Source organism: Tursiops truncatus, chromosome 20 (genome assembly GCF_011762595.2).
Source record: "Tursiops truncatus isolate mTurTru1 chromosome 20, mTurTru1.mat.Y, whole genome shotgun sequence".
Classification (NCBI taxonomy): domain Eukaryota; kingdom Metazoa; phylum Chordata; class Mammalia; order Artiodactyla; family Delphinidae; genus Tursiops; species Tursiops truncatus.
The window spans coordinates 16897601-16922615 of NC_047053.1; the positions used below are offsets into that span (position 1 = coordinate 16897601).

General features: G+C 37.2%; 2 protein-coding genes across 17 annotated transcripts in view; one reads left to right on the forward strand and one right to left on the reverse strand.

Moving 5' to 3' along the window:
- Nucleotides 1-25015, forward strand: part of NF1 (neurofibromin 1) — a 251357-nt gene that overhangs the window by 148313 nt on the left and 78029 nt on the right. For 15 of the 16 annotated variants that reach the window (XR_012328474.1, XR_012328475.1, XR_012328476.1 and 12 more), the window contains 4 exons: nt 109-206; nt 1460-1606; nt 3960-4106; nt 6779-6889. Coding sequence is in view for 13 of the 16 variants with exons in the window: in XM_073797296.1 (XP_073653397.1) it covers nt 109-206; nt 1460-1606; nt 3960-4106; nt 6779-6889 (503 nt within the window). In the remaining 3 variants the exon portion in view is untranslated. Of the gene's footprint in view, nt 1-108; nt 207-1459; nt 1607-3959; nt 4107-6778; nt 6890-10869; nt 11491-25015 lie in introns of those variants that run through there. The other variant, XM_033846694.2, reaches the window with a different exon arrangement.
- LOC117309383 (uncharacterized) lies at nt 12699-14801 on the reverse strand. The gene is made up of 2 exons (XM_033846695.2): nt 14716-14801; nt 12699-14144 (listed from the first exon to the last, which is right to left on the reverse strand). Exon 2 carries the CDS (start codon nt 14138-14140, stop codon nt 13013-13015), a length of 1128 nt encoding a protein of 375 aa, XP_033702586.1. The 5' UTR covers nt 14141-14144; nt 14716-14801; the 3' UTR covers nt 12699-13012.

Sequence of the window (25015 nt, forward strand, 5' to 3'; positions counted from 1 at the left end):
AGTAGAAATTGTATCAGTGAGAAAATTAATATTTTTTAAAGAATATATGAATGTGTAGCTTTCATAAATAAATAATCAGATCCTTTATAACCCTATTTTATTGTTTAGGTACTTCAGAGTATTGCCAATCATGTCCTTTTCACAAAAGAAGAGCACATGCGGCCTTTTAATGATTTTGTGAAAAGCAACTTTGATGCAGCACGAAGGTGAGCAGCCAGCCTGATACTTAGCCAGTTGCTCTGTTTGGATCAAATATTTTCAGTTTCACTCAAGTCTATGTACTTGATCTACATGAAGCTCCTGTGTAGGTTGTTTTCTTTTTTCTCTCTTGGTCAAGAACATAATCTTATTTTATTCCACTATAAAAGACAGTAATGAAATAAAATGATATTCTTTATAATCTGGTAGTGATTTCCGTATTTAAAAACCAGAAGGGGTTTTTGACATATCTCCTAAAATAAAGGATTTGAGTTTGACACAATATGGAGGAGAGGAAGAAGGAAAAAGATTTCTTTCAGTAAAAACTAAAACCAAACTGGTACAGATAATGCATTATAGTGTATAATGACAGGTTTTTTTGATGTTAGAATATTTTTGATACTTTAATTTGGGTATGTATGTAAACTAAAAAGTTACTCTTTAAACCACGTGATGCAAATGCGTAAGATTTTGTTCATGAGTAACTGGATAACTGTTGAAGTTCTATGATTTTAGAAAACTTGAGTTCTGCTAGGTTCCCATAACTAGCTAGTTGCTTCTCTTTCTCTCTCTGAGTTGCTGGTTTATCTGTAGAGTAGGTATAACACTATGTTTGCCTGTGAGTTGATTTTAGAGAAGCAAATGACATAACTTATGAGAAAGTGCTTTGTAAATGTAAGTTGACATCAAGAATTCTACTTTTCATACAGTGTGAATCTAATTGTTTTGGCTCACAGTCTAAGCTATACTTGTACAACACTCTCTTCCAATTTTTCATTATAGTTCCTGCGAACTTCTGTCTAATTGGAGTTTAAAAGGTGTACTGTTGGACTGCAAATCACATTGGAAAGAAAGTGAATGTCAGCATAGGATTTATATTCTGGCAGATTGACTACCCATAGAAAGTTAAAAGAACAAAGGTTCTGATCCTGGCTTTGACCTAAGAGCCTGTACAGACCTTTGGGGAGGTCTTTTGTCTTGTCTGGGCCTCCATTTCCTTATCTGTAAAGTACTGGGTTCTCTACAAAGTCTCATCTGTTTAAATTTCGTTGTCTGACCTCAGAGCCTGCTCTGAAGCTGTAGCCAGGTATCAGAAATGGAAGACCAACTTTCTCCTTGTCTCTTCTTGTTTCGTTTAATGATAAAACCTCCATATTTGTAATAGCAGTAATTTCACAAAGTTACTTCACATAGATTTAATTCAAGCGTAGATATGAGTATATCTGTTTTTTGAAATTCTAATAACTTTGCATTTTTGAAGGTTTTTCCTTGATATAGCATCCGATTGTCCTACAAGTGATGCAGTAAATCACAGTCTTTCCTTCATCAGTGATGGCAATGTGCTTGCTTTACATCGTCTACTCTGGAACAATCAAGAGAAAATTGGCCAGTATCTTTCCAGCAACAGGTAAAATTGCCCTGTCATGGGGATATTGAAAAGTCTCAGCTTAAATTTTTTTTTTTTAGTATTTATTTATTTGTAATAAATTTTTGGCTGTGCTGGGTCTTAGTTGCAGCATGTGGGATCTTCATTGGGGCATGTGGGATCTTTATTTGTGACATGCGGACTTCTTAGTTGCAGCATGCATGTGGGATCTAGTTCTCTGACCAGGGATCGAATCTGGGCCCCCTGCACTGGGCATGTGGAGTCTTACCCACTGGACCACCAGGGAAGGCCCAGTTTAAATTCATACCAATAAAATTATTGGTCATGAATGCTTTTTACTTTGCATCTTCTTAGATAAGAATTACGATTTGGAAAGAGAAATGTAGACTCTTTTTAAAAGTATATAGGCAACAGGTTAAGTCATATTAAATGATCAACCAACCTACATCAGTGCTACAGACTTTTTAAAAAATATTAAGCTAAGAGGGAGTTAATCCTCTGGTGGTCCAGTGGTTAGGACTCGGCGCTTTCACTGGGTTTGATCCTTGGTGGGGGAACTAAGAATCCTACAAGCCATACGGCACAGCCCCAAAAAAAAAAAAAAAAAAAAATTAAGCTAAGAATTCACAAACTAGCCTTTTGGGTTTTCTCTGGTTTGCAAACATAATGTACAACAAGACATAGAGAAATTTAAATATACTAGAAGTTCAAGTGAGTATTGGCATCTGAATCTGAAGAGCAGCTTAATTCTTAGGAATTTAATAATTAAAACATTGCTATTCTATTGCAATCCTATAATAATCCCATTTGTGATACTCTGTATGCAAATAGCTTTATATAGACGATACTTAATAATTGAAAATTATTAATTTGGGAATTGTTTCATTTGCTGTTTTTAGTTAAAGTCTCTTGTAGCCTGAATCATTTGCTGTCCTTTCTAGTTATGTATGTTTATAAAGGGCCCAAATTCCTACGTATGAGTTCTCTTACAAAGGTAAAATGAGTCCAGATTACTTTTAAATGGCAATAAAAATGGTTTGCTCATTCATGGGAAAAATAGAAGACCATAAAGCTAAGGCTAGCAACCAATTAGGAAATGGGAGTTTAAAAGAGAGAGCATTTTAATCCTTTAAGAGTTCTTAATGGCTTGAAGTAGACATGGGTTTGACTAATATGTGCCTAAGATAGAAAGAGGAAGATGCTTTCTGTATCTGTGTGGCACTTAAACTGTGGAACTTTTAAATGCAAGCGTTCTTTTAAATGCATTTTTTAAGCACAAACTCTTATATAACTTACAATCATATTCATGTAGTTTAATACTAGAGAGTTTTTCTTCAATTTGGTTTTTTAAAAAAAGACACATTGCAAACATAAAAAGAAGTATAGACCATAATGTAACAGAGACCCATGTCTACCACCTAGCTTTAACATTATTTATTTTTCTGTAATTACTTCAGATCTTTATAACATTTTATTTCTTGGGGAAGAAAAGGTATTACTTCTCTCTTGTGTAACTGACAAGAAAAAGGAAATTACAGGTATAACATAGGTACATATAATATAGTTTTGTGTGGTTTAAAATTTTACAGCAGTGATACACTGAGTATAGTCTCTTCACACAATATTCTATTTGAGATTTATCATTTATTTAAGTATTTCATTGAATGACTATATCACAGTTTATTTTTGCACTTCCTAAATGATGGATATTTAGGGTTTCCTGTTTTTTATTATTTTAAATAGTGATGTAATAAATATTCTTCATGTTTGTCTCCTTGTGTATTACCTAAATGTGTAATTGCTGAGTTATGGGGTATACACAGCCTCAACTTTACTAGATGTTGCCACATTACTTTTCACAGTGTACATGCTTATTTACACTTTGACAGCACTGTGTGAGAGTACCGCTTTATACACATCCTCATCAAAATTGGCATTAGCAAACTTCATAATTTTTTTGCCAGTTTGATGTTTGTGAAGTAATGTCGTTATCTTTAGTTTTAAACGTTTAATAGTTGTTGAAAATTCATATTTACCCTGATTAAGCAGAAATCTGATATCAGGGACACTATGCCCACTTCCTAAAAAGTGGATCAGAATGTTATATTTACTTGCTGATTGCCCATTTAATGGTAATGGATTAATGCTAGAACAAAATGAATTTTTATGTGAATTTTGTAGTTTGGGGAGTGGTCATATTTCTAAGACATCTCAGTGTAAACTTAAAACCCCTGAGCTCTTTTGGATTCTGTTTACAAATTAACAGGAACCACCAGCTGACAGTAAAAAGAAAAGCAGCCAGTGACAATCTAAAGAAATGTGTTCTGCTAAATGTGAACTGCTACCTTTTTCCTAAGTAGTTTGCTATATCTAGGGATCACAAAGCTGTTGGAAGACGACCTTTTGATAAGATGGCAACACTTCTTGCATACCTGGGTCCTCCAGAGCACAAACCTGTGGCAGATACACACTGGTCCAGCCTTAACCTTACCAGTTCAAAGTTTGAGGAATTTATGACTAGGTAAAGTATCACCTTGAAATGATGATTGCTTTCTTTTTCGATGAGATGCAAGGTTTACCACCAGGCCACTTGTTAGATATGCTTGTATATTTGATAGAGAATTATTAGGAAGGATGTACTTAATGACCACATTGCCATGTTTTGGAATCCCACTTTTCTCTTACCCTATATATTGTTGAAATATGCTTTGTTTCATAGTTGATTTTCTTATAAAAATAATAGCATCTTATTGAATAGTACTTTGTCATATTGTTTTGAGGTGTTTTTGCATTTAATAGTTAAAAGGGAGGGTAGATAACATTTTCATATTATAATTAGGGAAAACAGAGTTCAAAGTGAATAATTAATTTGCCTAAGATTCCATACCTGATTCATAGGTCCTTTGGTTCAAAGTGCAGAACTCTTTCTACTACACTGTAACATTTTTTAGAACCCTCCTGAAAATTAATGATACTAGCTTCTTTTAGATTGAGGCTCAGAAAATATAGTATACTTCAATATTGCTATAAAATTTCTGTAGACATTTGTTTTGAATCTCATTTAGATGGATTTAGTTTGGATCCTCATTGTTAGACATTCACCACTATGATGTTACAGTGAAGATAGTTTGCTGAATTCTTTAGTCTTTATAAAGTACCTTTCATACTACTTTACACTTAGTCACTTAGTGTTTCATAGTGAGTGTGGGTTAAGTGTTTTGTTCATGGTGTGTGCCAGAGGCAGAGAGAAAAAAGCAGAATATGACATTCTGAAGTTAATTCACATTAACGATTTGCACATAATGTCCCAGGCATCGTAAGTGCCTGGTATTAATCACATTACATACAGGCCATAGTTTTGTACACATGACTCCCATATTTTGATACTGTTAAAAGAATGTATGAATGTATAACAATCTCCTTTCAAACTTAATTTTTATCTTTAGCTCTGTTACTTAATTTTTATCTTTTTAGCTCTGTTACGTTTTTCTGTGTAACAAATGTTTATTCCTATGTAATTAAAGGAATATTTTCCATACAAAATTTTCATGTTACCTAGCTGAAAATTGTGCAGTCCAAAAATGTAAAACTATTTTTTATGCAACATTACTAAGGATGTCCTTGCCATTTTTCCATCTTTCAGAGAAAACCTCTTTATTAGTCCTTTTACCTAAGACCCTACCTTCCTTACAAAGCAACCTTCTGTCTTTTTGAACACTAAATGATGTAATATGTGTAAGGTACTTAGAACAATGTCTGGTGTATATATAAAGTGTTTAATAAATATTAGGTGATATTTTTGTTCTAAGTTCCTACTGATGCTGAGACTCATTTTTCTTTTAAAAAAATGGAAATAGCTTTATAATGTTGTCAACCATAAAAATAAAAATTGTTAAATTATTCAAAACAAAGAAATCTAAAAAAGAAAGTAAAACGTTTTCAGTTATTTCATCCCTTAGAGATAATTTAGTTAACATTTGGCAGATAGCCTCCCAGTCATTTACCTATACACATGTGCACCTATTTCCCTTATCAAGTGATATCTATGTTGTTTCCATTAATATTAAACAAATGCTGACCTGGCACAAGCAATATGATGAACTGAGGTAATGCAGCCTCTCCTCCCACCCCCAAGACACATAGAAAAACTAGGTAAAAGAAAATGTATTTTAATAATAAAGTAGCACAGGGAGATCAGCTCGTTGCTTTGTGACAACCTAGAGGGGTGGGAGAGAGGCTCAAGAGGGAGGGGGATATGAGGATATATGTATATATATAGCTGATTCACTTTGTTGTACAGGAGAAACTAATACAACATTGTAAAGCAATTATACTCCAATAAAGATATTTTGAAAAATAATAAGTGCATACATAGCTGGAAGAGAATTTTGGAGCAAATTACCTAGTATACAGTCAGTACAGAGAGATAAAGAAATGGAAAATATGAAAGAGTTTAAGAGATACAAGTGAGAATGAGAAGGTCCAGCATATCTAATAAATAGAGCTTAAAGAGAATAGTGAAGAGGTAATATATGAAAGACAACAAATGAGAATTTTCCAGGGTTGTTGACTGACAAAAATCTTCAGGTTAAAGACACACACTGAGTACTGAGCAGAATATATAAAAATTAAACCATGCCTTTTTTGGAAGTATATTTAAATATATATAAGAGTATAATTATAAAAGTGATATTCAGAATCAGGGAGATTAGAATGGACTTTTAATAAATTGTGTTGGTACAACTGTACCAGTAAGTAACCATCTGGAAAAAGATAACGCTATTTGTGAGGATAAATTCCCATAAAGAAGAACATGTGGGCCGTTCTCACTCATTCAGAATCAGTAAGCCAGGAAAGAAAAGGTTGATAAACTGAACTCTTAAAAAACAAACAAGTAAGTAAAAACTCAAAAATTTATGTCTAGAAAGAAAAATGATTAAAAACAATTCTATGGTTAATATCCCTGTCCAGTAGTTTTCTTAGCATTATCCTAAGAACCACTGTTTGTGGTTCAAAGAACAACACCTTGAATTTTTTGGTACATGTTAACCACATTGCCCTTCAGAAAGCGTGTTGCTTTTAAAATATTTTGTCATTTTGTATATTTTATCATTGGTGCAGTTGTGGATTTTTGTAGATATTCAGTGGACAATGTAAAGCCTATGAGTTACTCTATTCTTTTTTTTCTTTCAGGCATCAAGTACATGAAAAAGAAGAGTTCAAAGCTTTGAAAACTTTGAGTATTTTCTACCAAGCTGGGACTTCCAAAGCTGGGAATCCTATATTTTATTATGTTGCACGGAGGTAAGAAACACTATGTTTTATCTTACCAGAGCTTTTAAAATGATATCAAATGTAGAGAGACAGGAAGTTTGGTTTTTCCCGTTTGATTTTACTAGAATTGGAGACAAGTTTTTCTGGGAGAATGTAGCTGGGTAAACAGCCATCTTGTCCCTAAATGATGCTCAGTACATTAGAAATTGCTTTTCAGACTACCTGTTTCGTATTGGCTTCTCTTTGTTACATCAATTTTTTTATACCACGTTACAATGAATTAATTACCAAGAGTAAAAAAAATCACAACTTTTTATTTTCTGGTGTATTCTGATTAAATACTATCCATCACATGATACTCAGAAAGTTTTTTTTAAATGGAAAGAGTCCTAGTGAGAACTTTTAGTAATATGCTGTGTAAGACAACATCAGGGTGATTTAACAAACAATTCAGAGACACTATGGGAAATTTCTATAAAGATATGGCACAGGTGACAGCCTGAAAAATTGATTGTATTTGTTCATGCTGCCTTTCAGTCCAGGCTAGTTCCTAGAAAACCTTTCTGGCAGTGCTCCTCCTTCACAATAGGTATAATGCTTGCATTGCTTTCCCTGCCATTGTCTTTTCTTTCTTGCCTCATTCTGCCTTCCTTTTGAGAACTTGTCTGTGACGTTAGTCAGTTTTACTTCTTCTCATTTAGTGTGACATAAACTCATGGTAATTGAACCTTAGGGACAGTGTGATATAATAGAGAGACCACTGGCTTTGGAATCTCAAGGACTATGTTTACTCTTGTTCTGCTGTTCCACTAGGCTCTGGGAATTAATCTTTCTGAATTACCTCAATTTAACATAAATTGAGGAATTATGTCGGTAGACTTAATGGTCATGAATGGCAAAAAATTGGCAGTGTATAGGAAATAAATGGAGGTTGAGAAGTAGTGGCAGAGGAGTGAAAAAAGGAAGGTGGGAGGTGGGAAACTCAGTTAATTGGATAATTCAGATAGCGTTAACACCAAGAAGTCCTAAGAACTGGGGTGTTAGGGAATCAAGAGGGCATAGAAACTTGCATTTATCCTTAGCCCTTCTCTTTAACAACTCTGAGTAACATCTCTTCACCTTCCCATGAAAGTCTTCTACCTTTTATCTCAGATGCTGTTTCTAAATTGCCTAAGATGATTTTAATTTTCTTTTGCATTTGAGATGAACCCTATTTGTATTCCATCCCCAATCTTTAACACCACCAGTGTTTTTTTTTTTTTTTTTTTTTTTTTTTTTCGGTACGCGGGCCTCTCACTGTTGCGGCCTCTCCCGTTGCGGAGCACAGTCTCCGGACGCGCAGGCTCAGCGGCCATGGCTCACGGGCCCAGCCACTCCGGGGCATGTGGGATCTTCCCGGACCGGGGCACGAACCCGTGTCCCCTGCATCGGCAGGCGGACTCTCAAACCACTGCGCCACCAGGGAAGCCCCACCAGTGTATTTTGATTTTCCCTATTTTGTCGAAGTAATTAACAGTGAGACATTGGTAAGAGAGGTAGATAGACATATGTCTCTCCCCTGCCCCTTTAAATTCTTGTTAGTTTACAAGTCAGAAAGGTTTCTGGAAAACCTCAAAGCTGAGTTTTTTCTTCAGGATCAGAGTGTAAGATTGTGTTCGTTCTCTGCAGTGGTCTGTACTATACAGGCCAAAAGGAAAGTAGCATGGGCCTGATGCAGACACCCTCTGTGGTATTAAATCAGTGGGATTTCCAAGAAACGTGTTTAATATGGTGACTTGAGAGTACTAAGGATTCCCGGCTCTGCTGCTTCTTAGATAAGTTAATTTTTACGAATCTGTTTCTTCATATGTTAAAGAGGGGGAGATGCTTATAAAAACTATCCTGCCTACATCTCCCATAATGTATTTTGTGGCCTATAAAGTTCTGTACAGAGTATATTTGAGGTTTTCTTTTTTGGTTGTTTTTGTTTTGGGATATGACTTTACTAATTTCAGACTTTCAGATGTTTCAGTTTCTTACTTAGACCTACGAGAGTGCCTCCTGGCCTTCATTGTCACCTGGTGTGAAGCTTCCGGTCCAGGACAGATGAGCACGTAATAGCTCAGAGTAGAGAGAGGCCCAGTTCCTCCACTGTATACAAAAGCAGGGGAAGGTAGTAACTCAGCCAACTTTGTCAGAGAACACTTAGGTTTGACTTTTTGATGTTCCTTTGTTTTGGTGGCTTAGACTACCACGTATTAGTTTATGTCTTTTGAGCTGTGGATTCCAGTCTCCTTACAGATACTCCACAGACATTTCGCACTTGAAATGTCCAAAATTTAATTCAGTGTATATTCAAATCAACTTCTTCTTCACGCCATATTCTCTTTCTCAGTAGCATCACCATCCCTTCTCACTCTAGAAACCCTAATCATTTAAAATTCTTCCCTCTTTTCTTTTATCCTCCTCATTATCAATCACCATGTCTGATTTTAGTTGTGTGATCTAGGCTCATCAGTTAGGCTGTTTTAGTCAGGGCCCTGTTACTACAAAGAAGGCATTCTTACTTTCTCAAGAAGATAGGCCTCAGGAAAAACATGAATTAGAGCAGGGCCTGCCCGGATGTAGACAGAACTTAGATGTCTGTCAGTCCTGGAACCAGCTTGCACTAATTCTCTCTTGGCTTCACGTTCAAGTCTACCTCATAATTTTTCTCTTTCTGTATTTCTTCAGTTTTAGCCCCAGCTAGTCAGTCCTTCATTACCTCAACACTGCACACTTCAAATTCCAGAAGGAGAACATGTTCAGCTAAAAATACCTGTTTGGCAAAGCCCTTAATGCTATATGCTGGCCAGCCAGTAGATTTCTGGCTGCCCCTAAGTCAAGTACTTGTTCCTAGCCTAGCAGTCATGTGATTCAGAATAACCTCCTAGTGCTATTCCTTTATCAGGGGCTGTCCTGTGTTTTAATTTTTTTGAATTGAGTCTTAATGGTTTAATATCACTTTTCGGTACTTTGGAAATGTCTTTTGAATTCATTTCCCTCCCACTGCCATTAGTGAGACTCTCTTATTAGCTTTAACCTGTACTAATGCAGCATTATTCTCCTACTCCCTAAACCCCACATAACTACTTCCAGGTCATCTTTTTATTTATTTATTTATTCATTCATTCATTCATTCATGGTTGCATTGGGTCTTTGTTGCTGCGCACAGGCTTTCTCTAGTTGCAGCGAGCAGGGGCTACTCTTCATTGCGGTGCGCAGGCTTCTCACTGCAGTGGCTTCTCGTTGCAGAGCACGGGCTCTAGGCGCACAGGCTTCAGTAGTTGTGGCACGCGGGCTTCGGTAGTTGTGGCTCGCGGGCTCTAGAGCCCAGGCTCAGTAGTTGTGGCACACGGGCTTAGTTGCTCCGTGGCATGTGGGATCTTCCTGGGCCAGGGCTCGAACCCGTGTCCCCTGCATTGACAGGCTACTTCCAGGTCATCTGAACGTTGCTTCTGGAGGCAGTTTCCAGTTCAGATCTAATCTTGTCTCTCTCCATTTGTTAAATAGAGTTCCCATATAAAGTCCAGGTTCATATAAAGTCAGGCATGCTGGGTGTTCCATAATTTTGACCTAATTTAGTTTCTAATCTTTTCCTGCTATTGCCTCCTATACACTTTTGCTCCTAGCCTGTAATAGTTAAAGTACCATAAATATAAGGACAGTTGTTGCAGCATTGTTTATAGTGGCAAAAAACTGAAAATAATATAACTGTATCAAAAGGAAATTGTTGAATAAATAATGATACATCTCTATTATGGAATAATATGCAATGTGTTAAGTCTAGTTTGCTTGTTACAAGTGATAGAAATGAAATTTAAACTTGTGTGAACCAGGAAAGATATCAATTGCCACATGTACCCAAGAAGATCAAGAGACGGACTGGCTTCTTGCATGACGACGTGCAGAGCTTTGAACAGTATCATCTGGAGAACATCTGTCTTCTCTGTGTCTTGACTCTACTTTCTTTGTGTTGATTTTATTCCCAGGCAGCTCTTCCTAAGCTACAGCCAGTGATGGTTTGTGTTCTCCCAGCTTAACAACCCAGTGGAAAAACACTTCTTTCCCAGTAGTAACAGCAAAAGTACTGATCTCATTGGCCTGAGTCACCTGCCAATTTCTGAGGCCTTCGCTATGGCAAGGGGAATGGAATTTCTTGGTTGTCTGTGCCCGAATTATGTGCCCATCCCTGGAGCTCAGTGGTGAAGCCAGCTTGAACTGCATGAACTAAAAGGGGTGGGGGGATGGGAGCAGGGTTTCCCAAAGGGAAATTGGACTGCCGATATCAGAATGAGGAAAAATGGATTCTGAGCAGGAGAAAGTAACAGAAGTCCTCTAATGCACCTTTAAAAAGATCCAGAAGGCTGGCTCTGACATTTATCATGCAAGGTGCAGAGGAATGTGGGTGTGTATGTGCACAGGCATATGATATGTATAGACTGTGAAGTGTGTGAAAGTATACACATTAAACTGTTCACATTGCTTATCTCAGGGGAGTATGATTGGAGCAGGTAGAGGATCAATTATAGTATTTCTATTATATATCTCTGTTGTTTGACTTGTTGCCAGGGGCACATATTATTTTTGTCAGAGTAATTAAAAATATAAAACCTGAAAGTACAATGAAGAGTCTTCCTCTTAGGAATATTGTGATACCTGGCAGTTGCCTTTTGGGTGTCAGTAGTAGCTAAAACTTACTGAGTGCTTCCTCTGCATCAGGCAAACTGTGCATATTATATACTTTTTCATTTAACCCTTAAAGTAACCTGCTGAGCTATTATTATTACCAGTGATTGACTTGTGTGTAAACTGAAATTTAGAGAAATTGTTAGTCATTCACAAATGTAGGTATCAATCAGAATGACCTGGGAAATTAAAGCAAGCAAATGTATATATCCCAAGGCCCTACCTGGGCTGCCAAATCAAAATTTCAGGGTAGAGCCTAATCTGTATATCTAACAGACACCCCAAGTGATTCATTCATAGTCAGTTTATTACTGGTTTGTTTGGGAGTCTCACTGGTCAGGTATTTAATTCATGGTGGTACAACTAGTAAGAATCAGAGTTGGGTTTCAAACCTTAACAACTGCACTATTAATAACATGATTATTAAAAAGATAACATGTTTATTATCACTGTTAAAATTACACACTAGGTTTTTAGGTTAAATCAGTCTTTGTAGACCAGCATGAAAATCTTACCAGTAGTTATGGGACATATTTCTGTAGGGAAGAATTCTGAATTCTAGGCATCAGATTTACAAATGACCTTTTGCAATAAAGGACAAAAGTTTACTCTAAAATAATTTTGTCCTTGGAGCAGCTGTAGTCTGCATTCCAAAGGTTAGCCGAATTGGAACCTTTTTTACTGTAACAACGTATTACTATCACACATTCATGGAATATGGTGACACAGATAGATGTATTGTTTTGTACAGCAGCGGGCACCAGGGACCGGTTTTGTGGAAGAACAATTTTTCCACAGACCCGGCGGGGGTGGGGAGGAGGAATGGTTCAGGTGGTAATGTGAGTGATGGTTCAGGCAGTAATGCGGGTGATGGGGAGTGGCAGATGAAGCTTCCCTCGCTTGCCTACCACTCACCTCCTGCTGTGCGGCCCGGTTCCTAACAGGCCTAGGGGTTGGGGACCCCTGTTGTAGAGCACTGTAGTTTATCCTTTTGTCTATTTAATAAAAAATAAAATAAATACAAAAACAACACACGCCACTCCTCAGTCCCCATCCCCAACCCCCTATCCGTTACACACACACACACACACACACACACACACACACACACACACACACAGACAGAAGCATACTTTGGTTAAACGTTGCCAACATAATTTCTTCTGTTACACCTTTAATGTAAAAACCTGAGTTTCAACTCAGTTTTGCAAACATTTAAAAGGCAAACATGTGGTATTTTGCCTTTTTTAGCATTTATAAGGAAGGAAACCGTCATATTAAGGTAATAACTAAGCTTACACAATTAAAATTTGCAAACAACCAGATTGAACTAGGATATGATAATTAACTCAGAAGTAAGTTGAAATAAATTTAATTTTCCTAGTGTGCTTGTCATTCAGCAGATATAGTGAACTGAGATAGCAATGCAAACAGTCCAAGTCCACTTCAGCCTGAGTGTACACAAAACATCAAAAATATTACATAGAAAAGAAAGTGAGTGCTGTCCACTGCATTCATTGTGGTGCCGCCGCTTTCCGTGTTCGTGGTTGTGGCTGTCTTTGGGGCCACTTCTGTACACTTAATTGTCTTGAGATTTGAAGTTGTCTTGGTATTTGAAGTTGTCTTGGGATTTGAAGTTGTCTTGGGATCCAGAGATGCTTGGAGGTCTGGAGTTGTCTTGGGATTTGAAGTTGTCTTGGGATCCAGAGATGTTTGGAGCTCTGGAGTTGTCCTGGGATTTGAAGTTGTCTTGGGATCCAGAGATGTTTGGAGCTCTGGAGTTGTCCTGGGATTTGAAGTTGTCTTGGGATCCAGAGATGTTTGGAGCTCTGGAGTTGTCCTGGGATTTGAAGTTGTCTTGGGATCCAGAGATGTTTGGAGCTCTGGAGTTGTCCTGGGATTTGAAGTTGTCTTGGGATCCAGAGATGTTTGGAGCTCTGGAGTTGTCCTGGGATTTGAAGTTGTCTTGGGATCCAGAGATGTTTGGAGCTCTGGAGTTGTCCTGGGATTTGAAGTTGTCTTGGGATCCAGAGATGTTTGGAGCTCTGGAGTTGTCCTGGGATTTGAAGTTGTCTTGGGATCCAGAGATGTTTGGAGCTCTGGAGTTGTCCTGGGATTTGAAGTTGTCTTGGGATCCAGAGATGTTTGGAGCTCTGGAGTTGTCCTGGGATTTGAAGTTGTCTTGGGATCCAGAGATGTTTGGAGCTCTGGAGTTGTCCTGGGATTTGAAGTTGTCTTGGGATCCAGAGATGTTTGGAGCTCTGGAGTTGTCCTGGGATTTGAAGTTGTCTTGGGATCCAGAGATGTTTGGAGCTCTGGAGTTGTCCTGGGATTTGAAGTTGTCTTGGGATCCAGAGATGTTTGGAGCTCTGGAGTTGTCCTGGGATTTGAAGTTGTCTTGGGATCCAGAGATGTTTGGAGCTCTGGAGTTGTCTTGGAATTTGGGGTTGTCTCAGAATTTGTGCTGATCTGCTTAGAAGCTCTCATAGAATTTGAGGTCGTCAGTGTTGGAGTTGACTGCAAAGTGTCACCAACCAACAGGAGGAGCAGACTGAGTAATAGCTTGAACATCATTTTCCTGTTTCAAAATAATTATGGAAAATTAATATAACACTTGGATCACAAGCAAATCTAAGAACTTGCTTTTTTAAAAGTGGTGGTGAGGGGGCAGGAGGAATGAAGGAAACCTTATCTCAGCACTGAGGAAATGCCAACCTTGGTTTAACAAATTTCATAGTTTTTAAGATAAAAGGAAATTCAGAAGAGATCGATATCAACTCCTCCATTTTACAGATGGGCTCAGACAAAGGCAAAAGGAAGCATATCTAAAAATGACCAGAACTAGAACTTGAATCTGAGCTTTAGTCTAGTGTTCTTTAGTAGATGGGGACTATGACATAGGCATAGTATAGACATATCCCAAATGTTTACTAGTAAACTATTTTTAAAGTAAGGCTAATTTTTTTTAATCATATATTCAAATCTAGTGGTTTGCCACATTTGAGATAAAGCAGCTAGCCCATGTTGAACACGGATAACTATTCTTTTTTTTAACTTAAATCTCAAACTTTAATTTTAGAAATCTAATATATGCTAAAATTTACTTTTGGTTCTAATGTATAATTGAGAAAATTTCAAATTAATATTACCTTTTGATGTTTTTTCTTTGAAGATGAAAACTTCAGGCTTTCTCCAGTGTCCCGTGGGGGATCTAATTTCTCACTCACTGTGTGCTGTTTAAATAAAATTAGTAAGTCACATGTTATAAACTTGACCTGCTATTTGCTCTTTGGAAATAACCTATTGAGTGCTTTCCAAACTGGTGCAAACAGATGGACTGTGGCAGAAATCAAGGAATTCAAATAAAGTTCCTCTAAAATCTAGTGTCTTATTTAAAGAACCCTGTGAATACCACTTTGTTATTTCTCTTATCCATGTGTATATTAGTGAATGTCTTCATTGGATTAGCACTAACTGGAGGAATATACTCTTTGCCTGCTGTGATTATCATGACTTAAAATCAAGTAAGTATATTAGAGATAGATTTTTTTTTTCTTAAAGCATCTTGTATATATGTTTAGAGGGTAGGTAGTTTTTGGCTAGGATTATTTTGAAGTTTTAAAAATAATTCAAGAATATAGCATTCTAGGAGTTTAATTTCTAGTAAATAATTATTCTATTAGAAAAGAAGTTAAACTTTATTAACATAAAGCTAAATAAGAAAAGAATTGCATATGAAAGTGATACTTTTCACATTGAGTTTGCAAAGTTTTTTTTAGTACATGAAATCACCCACATTGAAGCACATTAAGTGAATTCTTTAAAGGAATTTCATCTTTCGGTCACTCCTTTTCTTTGATAAGTGGTATACAGGGAAGTTGGGTTGCATTGTGCTAATGTTTTCATCACATTAGCCGGCTCTTTTAAGAAATTGCAGGGCTGTGAACAATGGTGTTGACATACAAGGAAATGGCTACCTAAGTGGCAGAAGCACAAGTCAGTACATGTTCCTGACTTGTTTTACTTTGCTATGTAGGTTTCTTTTTCCTCCTGAGTGAAGAGAACCAGTGCTTGCTAAATCTTATTTATATTAGGTACATATTGTGTAGAACCTAACTTAACTGGAGATTTGTGTGATCAGACCTAAGAAGTAAATATAAAAAGCCTCAGAGTAGATATTATAAGTCAGAGTACTAAGATAATGCACAGATAACTTTTTATTGATGCTTCAAACACCTCAATCTCAACTTATTTAAAATTTTAAATTCAACATTTTCCCCTTCCTATGTTGGGTTGGCTAAAATGTTCGTTTGGGTTTTTTGGTAAGATTTTATGGAAAAAGTCGAAAGAGCTTTTTGGACAATACATATTTTTCTCATAATCTCTTTCTCGATTAACTGCGTCATTACCCAGCCAAATGGCTCTCCAACCTTGAATTTCTTATTGTCTTCTTATTGATCTTAAGCTGCCCAAGCCTCTCGGTGATAATTAAGTAAAATTAAAAATTCTGAACACTCCCCACTTAAATGTTCCCCCGCCCCCCAAAAAATCATTTTCAATTATTTAGGTCTTTAAATACCTCCCACTTCTTTATCTTTGTGCAGCTTTCCCCATCTGCCCAAAGTATTTCTTCCTCATTCAACATTGCATTCTTCCTTCAAGGTCTAACTCTGATGGCAGCACCTTTTATGAGAGCCTTCCTTAGTTCTATACTTCAGAATCAGACATTTTAGGACTTCGTACTTCTAGAGCACTTATCAGAGTCTGTTTTTTTACTATAGATGTATCCTCAGTCTTTCTTCAACCAAATTCTGGCTTCCTTGTGATCAGGTACTACTACTTTTTTTTTTTTTTTAACATCTTTATTGGGGTATAATTGCTTTACAATGGTGTGTTAGTTTCTGCTTTATAACAGAGTGAATCAGGTATACATATACATATGTTCCCATATCTCTTCCCTCTTGTGTCTCCCTCCCTCCTACCCTCCCTATCCCACCCCTCTAGGTGGTCAGGTACTACTTCTTATTCTTTGTACCTGCTAGCACAGTGAGTACTTGTACATAATAGGGTACAACAAACACTGGAATTTGCTGAAACACCTCTTTGTTTCTTCATGTCTGAGGGCTGATATCATTAGTGATGTCTAAAATAATAGACATTTGGTCATTTGCAGTTTTCCCTGCATTATAAAGTCCTATTTCTACTTTCTGGCAGCTGTTTCGAGAGGATTTCTTTATTTGTATGATGTGGATCATAATGTACATTCATATCCTTTATCTGTGTTATATAACAAAAATTCAACCGAGTAAATTGTAAAGATCTAATTGGCTTTATTTGAACAATTCATGAATCGGACAGCATCCCGTCTAACAAGTAGAGAGGAGCTCCAAAGGATTATGGAAAGGGAAAGTTTTTGTTTTTGTTTTCCACAGCTTTATTGGAGTATAATTGCTTTACAATGTTGTGTTAGTTTCTGCTGTACAGCAAAGTGAATCAGCTATATGTGTAAGGTCGGATCTTAACAAACGGCACCATGAAACAGAGGAAAGCTTCAAGTGAGCTTTATTAGGGAGCGCTCCCGGGCGAGGTTCACTGGTCCGAGAGAAAGGGGACCAGAGAAGTCGCACCCGGGCGAGGGTTGGGCAAGGTTTTATAGGGGAAGAAGGGAAAGGGCTGTGGTGAATCTGGGAGGGCGCAGGGTATTCCTTATTTGGTGGTCTTTTCGGGTATCCTGGGGGACCGTTAGTCCCGCCCCTCGAAAGGCGGGAAGGCTGGGCTGGGTTCAAAGTCCCCAGGTCAGTTTCTGGAACTGGGTGGTCCGGAGAATTTCGGTCTGATGCAAACTGTGAATCTGATTGTGTTCCCCTGCCTCGGGCCAGTTGGCCTTACAATATGTATACATATATCCCCATATCCCCTCCCTCTTGCGTCTCCCTCCCACCCTCCCTGTCCCACCCCTCTAGGTTGTCACAAAGCATCGAGCTGATCTCCCTGTGCTATTCAGCAGCTTCCCACTAGCCATCCATTTTACATTTGGTAGTGCATATATGTCAATGCTACTCTCTCACTTCGTCCCAGCTTCCCCTTCCCCCGCTGTGTCTGTCTGTGTCTTTACTCCTGCCCTGCCACTAGGTTCATCAGTACCGTTTTTTTTAGATTTATGGAAAGTTTTTAAAGGCAAGACAAGGAAGTCATAAACAGAAGTTATTTCAGGCTTAAGTAACCTACCATGGGGGATGGACAGGGTCTGTCTATGTGGCAGATTATCTCGTCTTCCTTTTGGTGCTGACCAGAAAATTTCACTCTGACTGGTTAGGATTACATTCCTGGAGAAGGCTGTAACTGCAGTTAGTTTAGGTATTAAGTCTCCGTTTTAGCAGAAGTGACTCCATTTGGTGCTTGTTGTTTCTTTCTTTTTTTTTTTTCAATAGTATGTAGTAGCAAGTGGCTTTTCAGTGTGGACACTTAGGTTTCAAAAATCTTTTTGGAAACTTCCTGAGAAAGTGGATTTGCAGATGTGCAAAAACAGGCTATTGTTATGTTAGACTTAAATGTGAGTACCTTTTAGAATTGTACATAAGCAGTTTTACAGTAAAATTTCAGCCTCTTCATTGTAGGAATCTAATACAGGAAAAAGAACACATTTCTCCTTAGTGGCAAAATACACGTTCTGAGGGGAAATGTCTGTCTTTGAACAAGTTTGTCTTCCAGTATTATTACAGTATAATACCGTAAGCCTGTTATCTAATCTTGGCTTGTTATTTATTCTTGTTTTTCATTATAAATGAAGAAAAGCGATTTAATTTTAAAAAGAGGCTTTTCTGTTTCCTTCTCTTGGATAATGGTATCTTCATCCACCTTGAGTTTTAAATGGAAGGCTAAAGATCAATCTTCATTTCTCTTAACCACATACATCTGATTAATCACTAAGTCCTGTTGATTCTGCCTCAAAAAATTTTTTGTACTTTATCCTTACATTACAGACTCAGTTTGTAGCTTTATCAGTTGTCTAAGCTGGGGTTAGCAAACTTGTTTTTCAAAGGAGCAGTAGTAAATATTTTAGGCTTTATAAACCACATAAAGTTTTTCTTTTTTTCTTGTTTTGTTTGGCTTTTGGTTTTTATCTGCTCTTTAAAAATATAAAAGCCATTTTTAGCTTGCAGGTCGTACAAAAACAGGCCCCAAGTAGCATGTGGGCAGGATATCGCCAGTGGACCATAGTTTGCTGCACTCTGTTCTAGGCTGTTGAAATAACTTCCTATTTGGATTCTTTGTCACCGGTATGTTACCCCATCCCCTCCTTCTTCCACATTACTGCCAGAATGATCTCTCTAAAATATGACTGTGTAACTTTTAGATAAAACCTTTTATGTGCTCTATTAACTAAGTTTTTATACTTAAGGCATTCATATACCACCTCTGGGGTTTTTGCGTTTCTTTGTAAGATCTATCCTATTAGTTACTCAATATTTTTTATTGACTTTTTTCTTAAGGGAAATTTTGTATTATACCATAAACAGAAAATCAGTATTGACTGCCATAACTAGAAAACCAGCAAACAAAAGATAACAGTAAAAAAGAAATACGGAATTATTAAATGACTGTTTCATATACCACCCCATCATATAGGTACCACACTTCAAGAAACCACTGACTTAGAAGATAAACCTTTTTTCCTTAGCGTCATACAAGTCTCTTCATAATCTTTTACACTGTTCACAGTAGTTGCAAGATTGCTGAACTAAAGCAGGAGATTGAAAGTCATTTTGGTAAGAGGCTAGAGATGCTGGCCTTATTCTGGAAATCTCATGATGCTGTCGTCATCGATGTGGTTCCAAGTAAGCCTTGTGTGCTTCCTGGGCTGTTCTCAGGAAAGTGTGCTCATGACACATTGCTGAGGGTATCTTTAAGGGCAGTTGTGAAGAAGACTCTAGGAGCTGGCAAAGCCACAAAGTCTGCCCAGAGAGCTCAGAATGCCAAATGAGCATTCTGCACATTACCTCCTATACTGGTTAATAAAGTCTTAAAATAACTTTCTCAATTGGTCATTTAAGTTTAATAATAGAAGACTAGTCATCACAGTGTGTAGTAACAGCTGTAGAAAGATGTCTCGCCTTTGCTTCGGCAACACTGACCATCTCACCATTTTCCTACTCTGGCATGCCTCTGTGATTTTGCATAGGCTTACCATTGGCTTTGGGTGCCGTTAATAGAGGGCGAACTCCTACTTTTGATTCAAGACCCATCTCAGTAACCTGACTCTCATTCCTCTAGGCAAGTTAAGAAAAAAAAACAGCTTTACTGAGATATAATTCACATAAAGTTTACCCTTTTAAAAGTGTACAATTTAGTGGTGTTTAGTATATTCACACAGTTGGGCAATCATCACCACTACGTAATTTTAAACATTTCGTCACCGCAAAAAGAAACCCCGTACTCATCAGCAGTCACTCCCCATTCTCCCTCCCCTCAACCCTCTTAGTCCCTGGCAACCATAGTGTGTGTGTGTGTGTGTGTGTGTGTACATACATATATACACCACATTTTCTTTTTTTGCTATTAAATATATATTTTTTTTCTTCTATAATAAAGCCTTTTTTTTTTAATAACTTCAAACTTACAGAAAAGTTTCAAATATATAGTACGGAGAGTTCACACATACCCTTCACTCAGATTCCCATAGTGTTTATAATTTTCAAAACCACAGTACAATGATCAAACCAGGAAATTAATATTAGTATACTCCTGTCAGCCGAACTAAAGACTTCTTCAAATTCTAGTTTCCCCCTTATATCCCGTTTCAGTTCCACAATCCAGTTAGGATCCCACATTACATATAGTTGCTGTGTCCTTCGTCTTCTCCAAGCTGTGACAGTTCCTGAGTCTTTCCATATCTTTCGCTACTTGATAATTTTCATACTTGTGGTCTTAAATATATTTTTATATGCACAGATTTTTCAGCATGAAGAGCCTTCTCTGGTGGGTAACCCATCTCTTGAATCACTTTCAGTCATTAAGGAGAAATGACTGTGGCATTGTGACTTGCTGAAGCAGAGCCTCATACAAGTGTTAGGCTGTTCAGAATGCATCACTTTTATTTTTATTTATTTATTTGTCTTAACATTTTTATTGGAGTATAATTGCTTTACAATGGTGTGTTAGTTTCTGCTTTATAGCAAAGTGAATCAGTTATACATATATCCCCATATCTCTGCCCTCTTGCATCTCCCTTCCTCCCACCCTCCCTATCCCACCCCTCTAGGTGATCACAAAGCACCGAGCTAATCTCCCTGTGCTGTGCGACTGCTTCCCACTAGCTATCTGTTTTACATTTGGTAGTGTATATATGGCCATATATACACTACCACTCTCTCACTTTGTCCCAGCTTACCCTTCCCCCTCCCCGTGTCCTCAAGTCCATTCTCTAGTAGGTCTGCGTCTTTATTCCCATCTTGCCCCTAGGTTCTTCATGACCATTTCTTTTTAGATTCCATATATATGTGTTAGCATCTGGTATTTGTTTTTCTCCTTCTGACTTAGTTCACTCTGTATGGCAGACTCTAGGCCCATCCACCTCACTACAAATAGCTCAATTTCATTTCTTTTTATGGCTGAATAATATTCCATTGTATATATGTGCCACATCTTCTTTATCCATTCATCTGTCGATGGACACTTAGGTTGCTTCCGTGTCCTGGCTATTGTAAATAGAGCTGCAGTGAACATTGTGGTACATGACTCTTTTTGAATTACAGTTTTCTCAGGTTATATGCCCAGTAGTGGTATTGCTGGGTCATATGGTATTTCTATTTTTAGTTTTTTACAGAACCTCCATACTGTTCTCCATAGTGGCTGTATCAATTTACATTCCCACCAACAGTGTATGAGGGTTCCCTTTTCTCCATACCCTCTCCAGCATTTATTGTTTGTAGGTTTTTTGATGATGGCCTTCCGACCGGTGTGAGATGATATCTCATTGTAGTTTTGATTTACATTTCTTTAATGATTAGTGATGTTGAGCATTCTTTCATGTGTTTGTTGGCAGTCTGTATATCTTCTTTGGAGAAATGTCTGTTTAGGTCTTCTGCCCATTTTTGGATTGGGTTGTTTGTTTTTTTCATATTGAGCTGCATAAGCTGCTTGTAAATTTTGGCAATTAATCCTTTGTCAGTTGCTTCATTTGCAAATATTTTCTCCCATTCTGAGGATTGTCTTTTCGTCTTGTTTATGGTTTCCTTTGCTGTGCAAAAGCTTTTAAGTTTCATTAGGTCCCATTTGTTTATTTTTTGTTTTTATTTCCATTTCTCTAAGAGCTGGGTCAAAAAGGATCTTGCTGTGATTTATATCATAGAGTGTTCTGCCTATGTTTTCCTCTCAGAGTTTGATAGTGTCTGGCCTTACATTTAGGTCTTTGATCCATTTTGAGTTTATTTTTGTGTATGGTGTTAGGGAGTGTTCTAATTTCATTCTTTTACATATAGCTGTCCAGTTTTCCCAGCACCACTTATTGAAGAGGCTGTCTTTTCTCCACTGTATATTCTTGCCTCCTTTATCAAAGATAAGGTGACCATATGTGCATGGGTTTATCTCTGGGGTTTCTATCCTGTTCCATTGATCTATATTTCTGGTTTGTTTTTTTTTTGCCAGTACCATAGTGTCTTGATTACTGTAGCTTTGTAGTATTGTCTGAAGTCCGGGAGCCTGATTCCTCCAGCTCCGTTTTTGTTTCTCAAGATTGCTTTGGCTCTTCGGGGTCTTTTTACACCACATTTTCTTTATCCGTTTGCCCATTGATGGATACTTAGGTTGTTTCCACATCTTAGCTATTTTTAATAATGTTGCAATAAACATGTGGGTACATAGGATATTATTTTCCTGTTCATCTATTGGACTTTTAGCTCCTAGATCTTAGATGTCTTTATCTGGATACACAGAGAATCTAGCAGAGCATGTGGCATTTCATAGAACGCTTAATAAATGAACTTAGCTTTTAATTATTATATGTATGTAATCATTCAGTGCTAGTGTTAAGACTAATCGCCAGTTTTAATTATGGACACACATGACTCTAGTTTAAAGGAAGAAGACTTGATTTAGTAACAGTGATTAGAGTTGGAGTCCTGATTTGAACCAAAAGATTACTCGAGTGGTTTTGTTTTCTGTGATTCTTGGTTTATAGAAGTATAGTGGCCTTGGCTGTTAGTGAAACAAGGCTTTGGTTTACTCATCAAGGATGATTTAGTGATTTATGACTAGACAGTACTTAAAAAGAAACAGTGGCTGCAATCCATCTATTTTTATGAAAACACAGTTGTTTTTTTTGAATCAACTGTGGTTCACCTCTTTTAGTGTAAATATATAATCCTTGAAAGGAAATAATCCTGAGATGTATTTATGAGGTTTGATTTTATGAAACAATAGGGAAAAATTCTAAAACAAGCATCTAAGGGTAAATACATCCAAGTGAATATTGCTCCCTTCAGAAGAGCCGCTGTTGGAGGTGATGTACTTACTTCAAACCCTGATGCCTTTGAGTACACATTTTTAGGGAAATACATTTTTGGACGTGTTGTCAAAGTCTAAAACATGTTCTTTTTAAATGTGGTGGGAAGATCTTCATATTTGAAATTTTTAATGAGGCAAAATGTCATTTAGTAATATATTTGTTTAAGATGAGTTTTTTCTTGTGTGACATATAAACTGGCTCTTAGTAATATTTGAAAGGAGGGGCCCCAAACGTGTTTTCACTAATGACAACCTCATTGGAATAAGAGTTTAAAGACTCAAACATAACTGCTTTGAAGAAAAATGTAAAGAAATTTAGATATGTGACATTTATGTTTAAAATTTAAATCAGTTTATAGTCAACTCATTGTTAATATATGAAGATATTTTACTAGTTTCAGGTGACTCCTTCATCCTTTGATTACTTTTACTATGTTTTAAAGAGACTAGCCTTTACAGTGTGTTTCTAAGTTTATATTTAATGTCCTGCAGCTTTTTTTTTATGATTTATTTTTTATGATTTCAGGGCAAGAGACTCAATAACACTTCATCAAAGTATACTTTGTTAAGCAAGAAAGATTTCATTTACTCATTGTAGAAAAGCCATACCATGAGGAAATACTAGAGCCTGTAGATAGATGAAATTATTTTTAAACATTTATTGGCTTTCTTTATTTGTCATTGGTATGAGGAAATGCAGCTGAGTATCTGATGCTAAATAATAGAACTGGTAAATGGGTGTGGCTGTGTGCCAGTTACTCTTACACTATACAATGTCTCAGGTGCAGTTGTCGTCACTGAGGCTTTGGGTGGCAAGGAAGGGCCTTCCAGTGGTTTTTGTGGTGTATGGCATCTTTATTTTTCCTTAGTGGTGTTTTGTTCTTTTCTTTCTCGATGAAAAGCCATTAAATCTTAGTTTATTTTCTGTTGAGGCAAGCATTTGACAGGCATTTGAACTCCCTCAGCCTTCCAGAAGTGTTCACTTTGTTTTTTTGAGCTGTGACTATGGGCAACAAAATAGCACAAAGTAAAGAACTACATTTCCTGGTATTGAGTATTTCATCAGATTTATTTGATACTTGGCCTTGAGATACCCATTTGAAATATTCAGATATCTAATTTTTTACTGATAAATCATATTTTCCATGGAATAAATAAATAACAAACCTTGTAAATTAGTTATTTGAAGTGTAACTAAAGAAGACAGATACATGGGGAATTATGTACCACTATGGGTTCAGTTATCTCCATTTCTGATCTTTTTAATTACCGAGAATCTCTTATACAAGACATAAGAGTAATATTTACAGTATTTATGTAGCACCTACAAAGTGCTTTAATATACATGTTTTATCTATTCTTTAAAATACCCATGTGGAACACGTGTTCTTAACAAGATTTTTACCAGAGGACACATTTAATCGTTTACCCAAGATAACAACACAGGCTTTTGGTGACAGTCTTATCTCACGCTCTTTCTATTAAATCCCAGTGTACTTTAAATACTCTTCGAATTGTTTTGATCAGAAAAAACTACAGTTTTGCTGCTTTTATTGTGTGTTTGTGTGTGTATGTTTAATTTCTGTACTTAGATTTCATCAATAACTTCCAACAAATTCAGAATATCAGGCCATGGTTTATTGAAAAGATAAATGGGTGTATTGGGCATATGTCTCAACTGGTTCCTGAACGTGTTTAACAGAGTTGGGGCCGTTGAACCAAAGTGACATTTCGTAAAACATGAGCTTCTTAAGAACCTCACTTGTATCACAGTTTTTTTGTTTTGGTTTGGTTTTTTTGCGGTACGCGGGCCTCTCACTGTTGTGGCCTCTCCCGTTGCGGAGCACAGGCTCCGGACGCGCAGGCTCAGCGGCCATGGCTCACAGGCCCAGCCGCTCCGTGGCATGTGGGATCCTCCCGGACCGGGGCACGAACCCGCGTCCC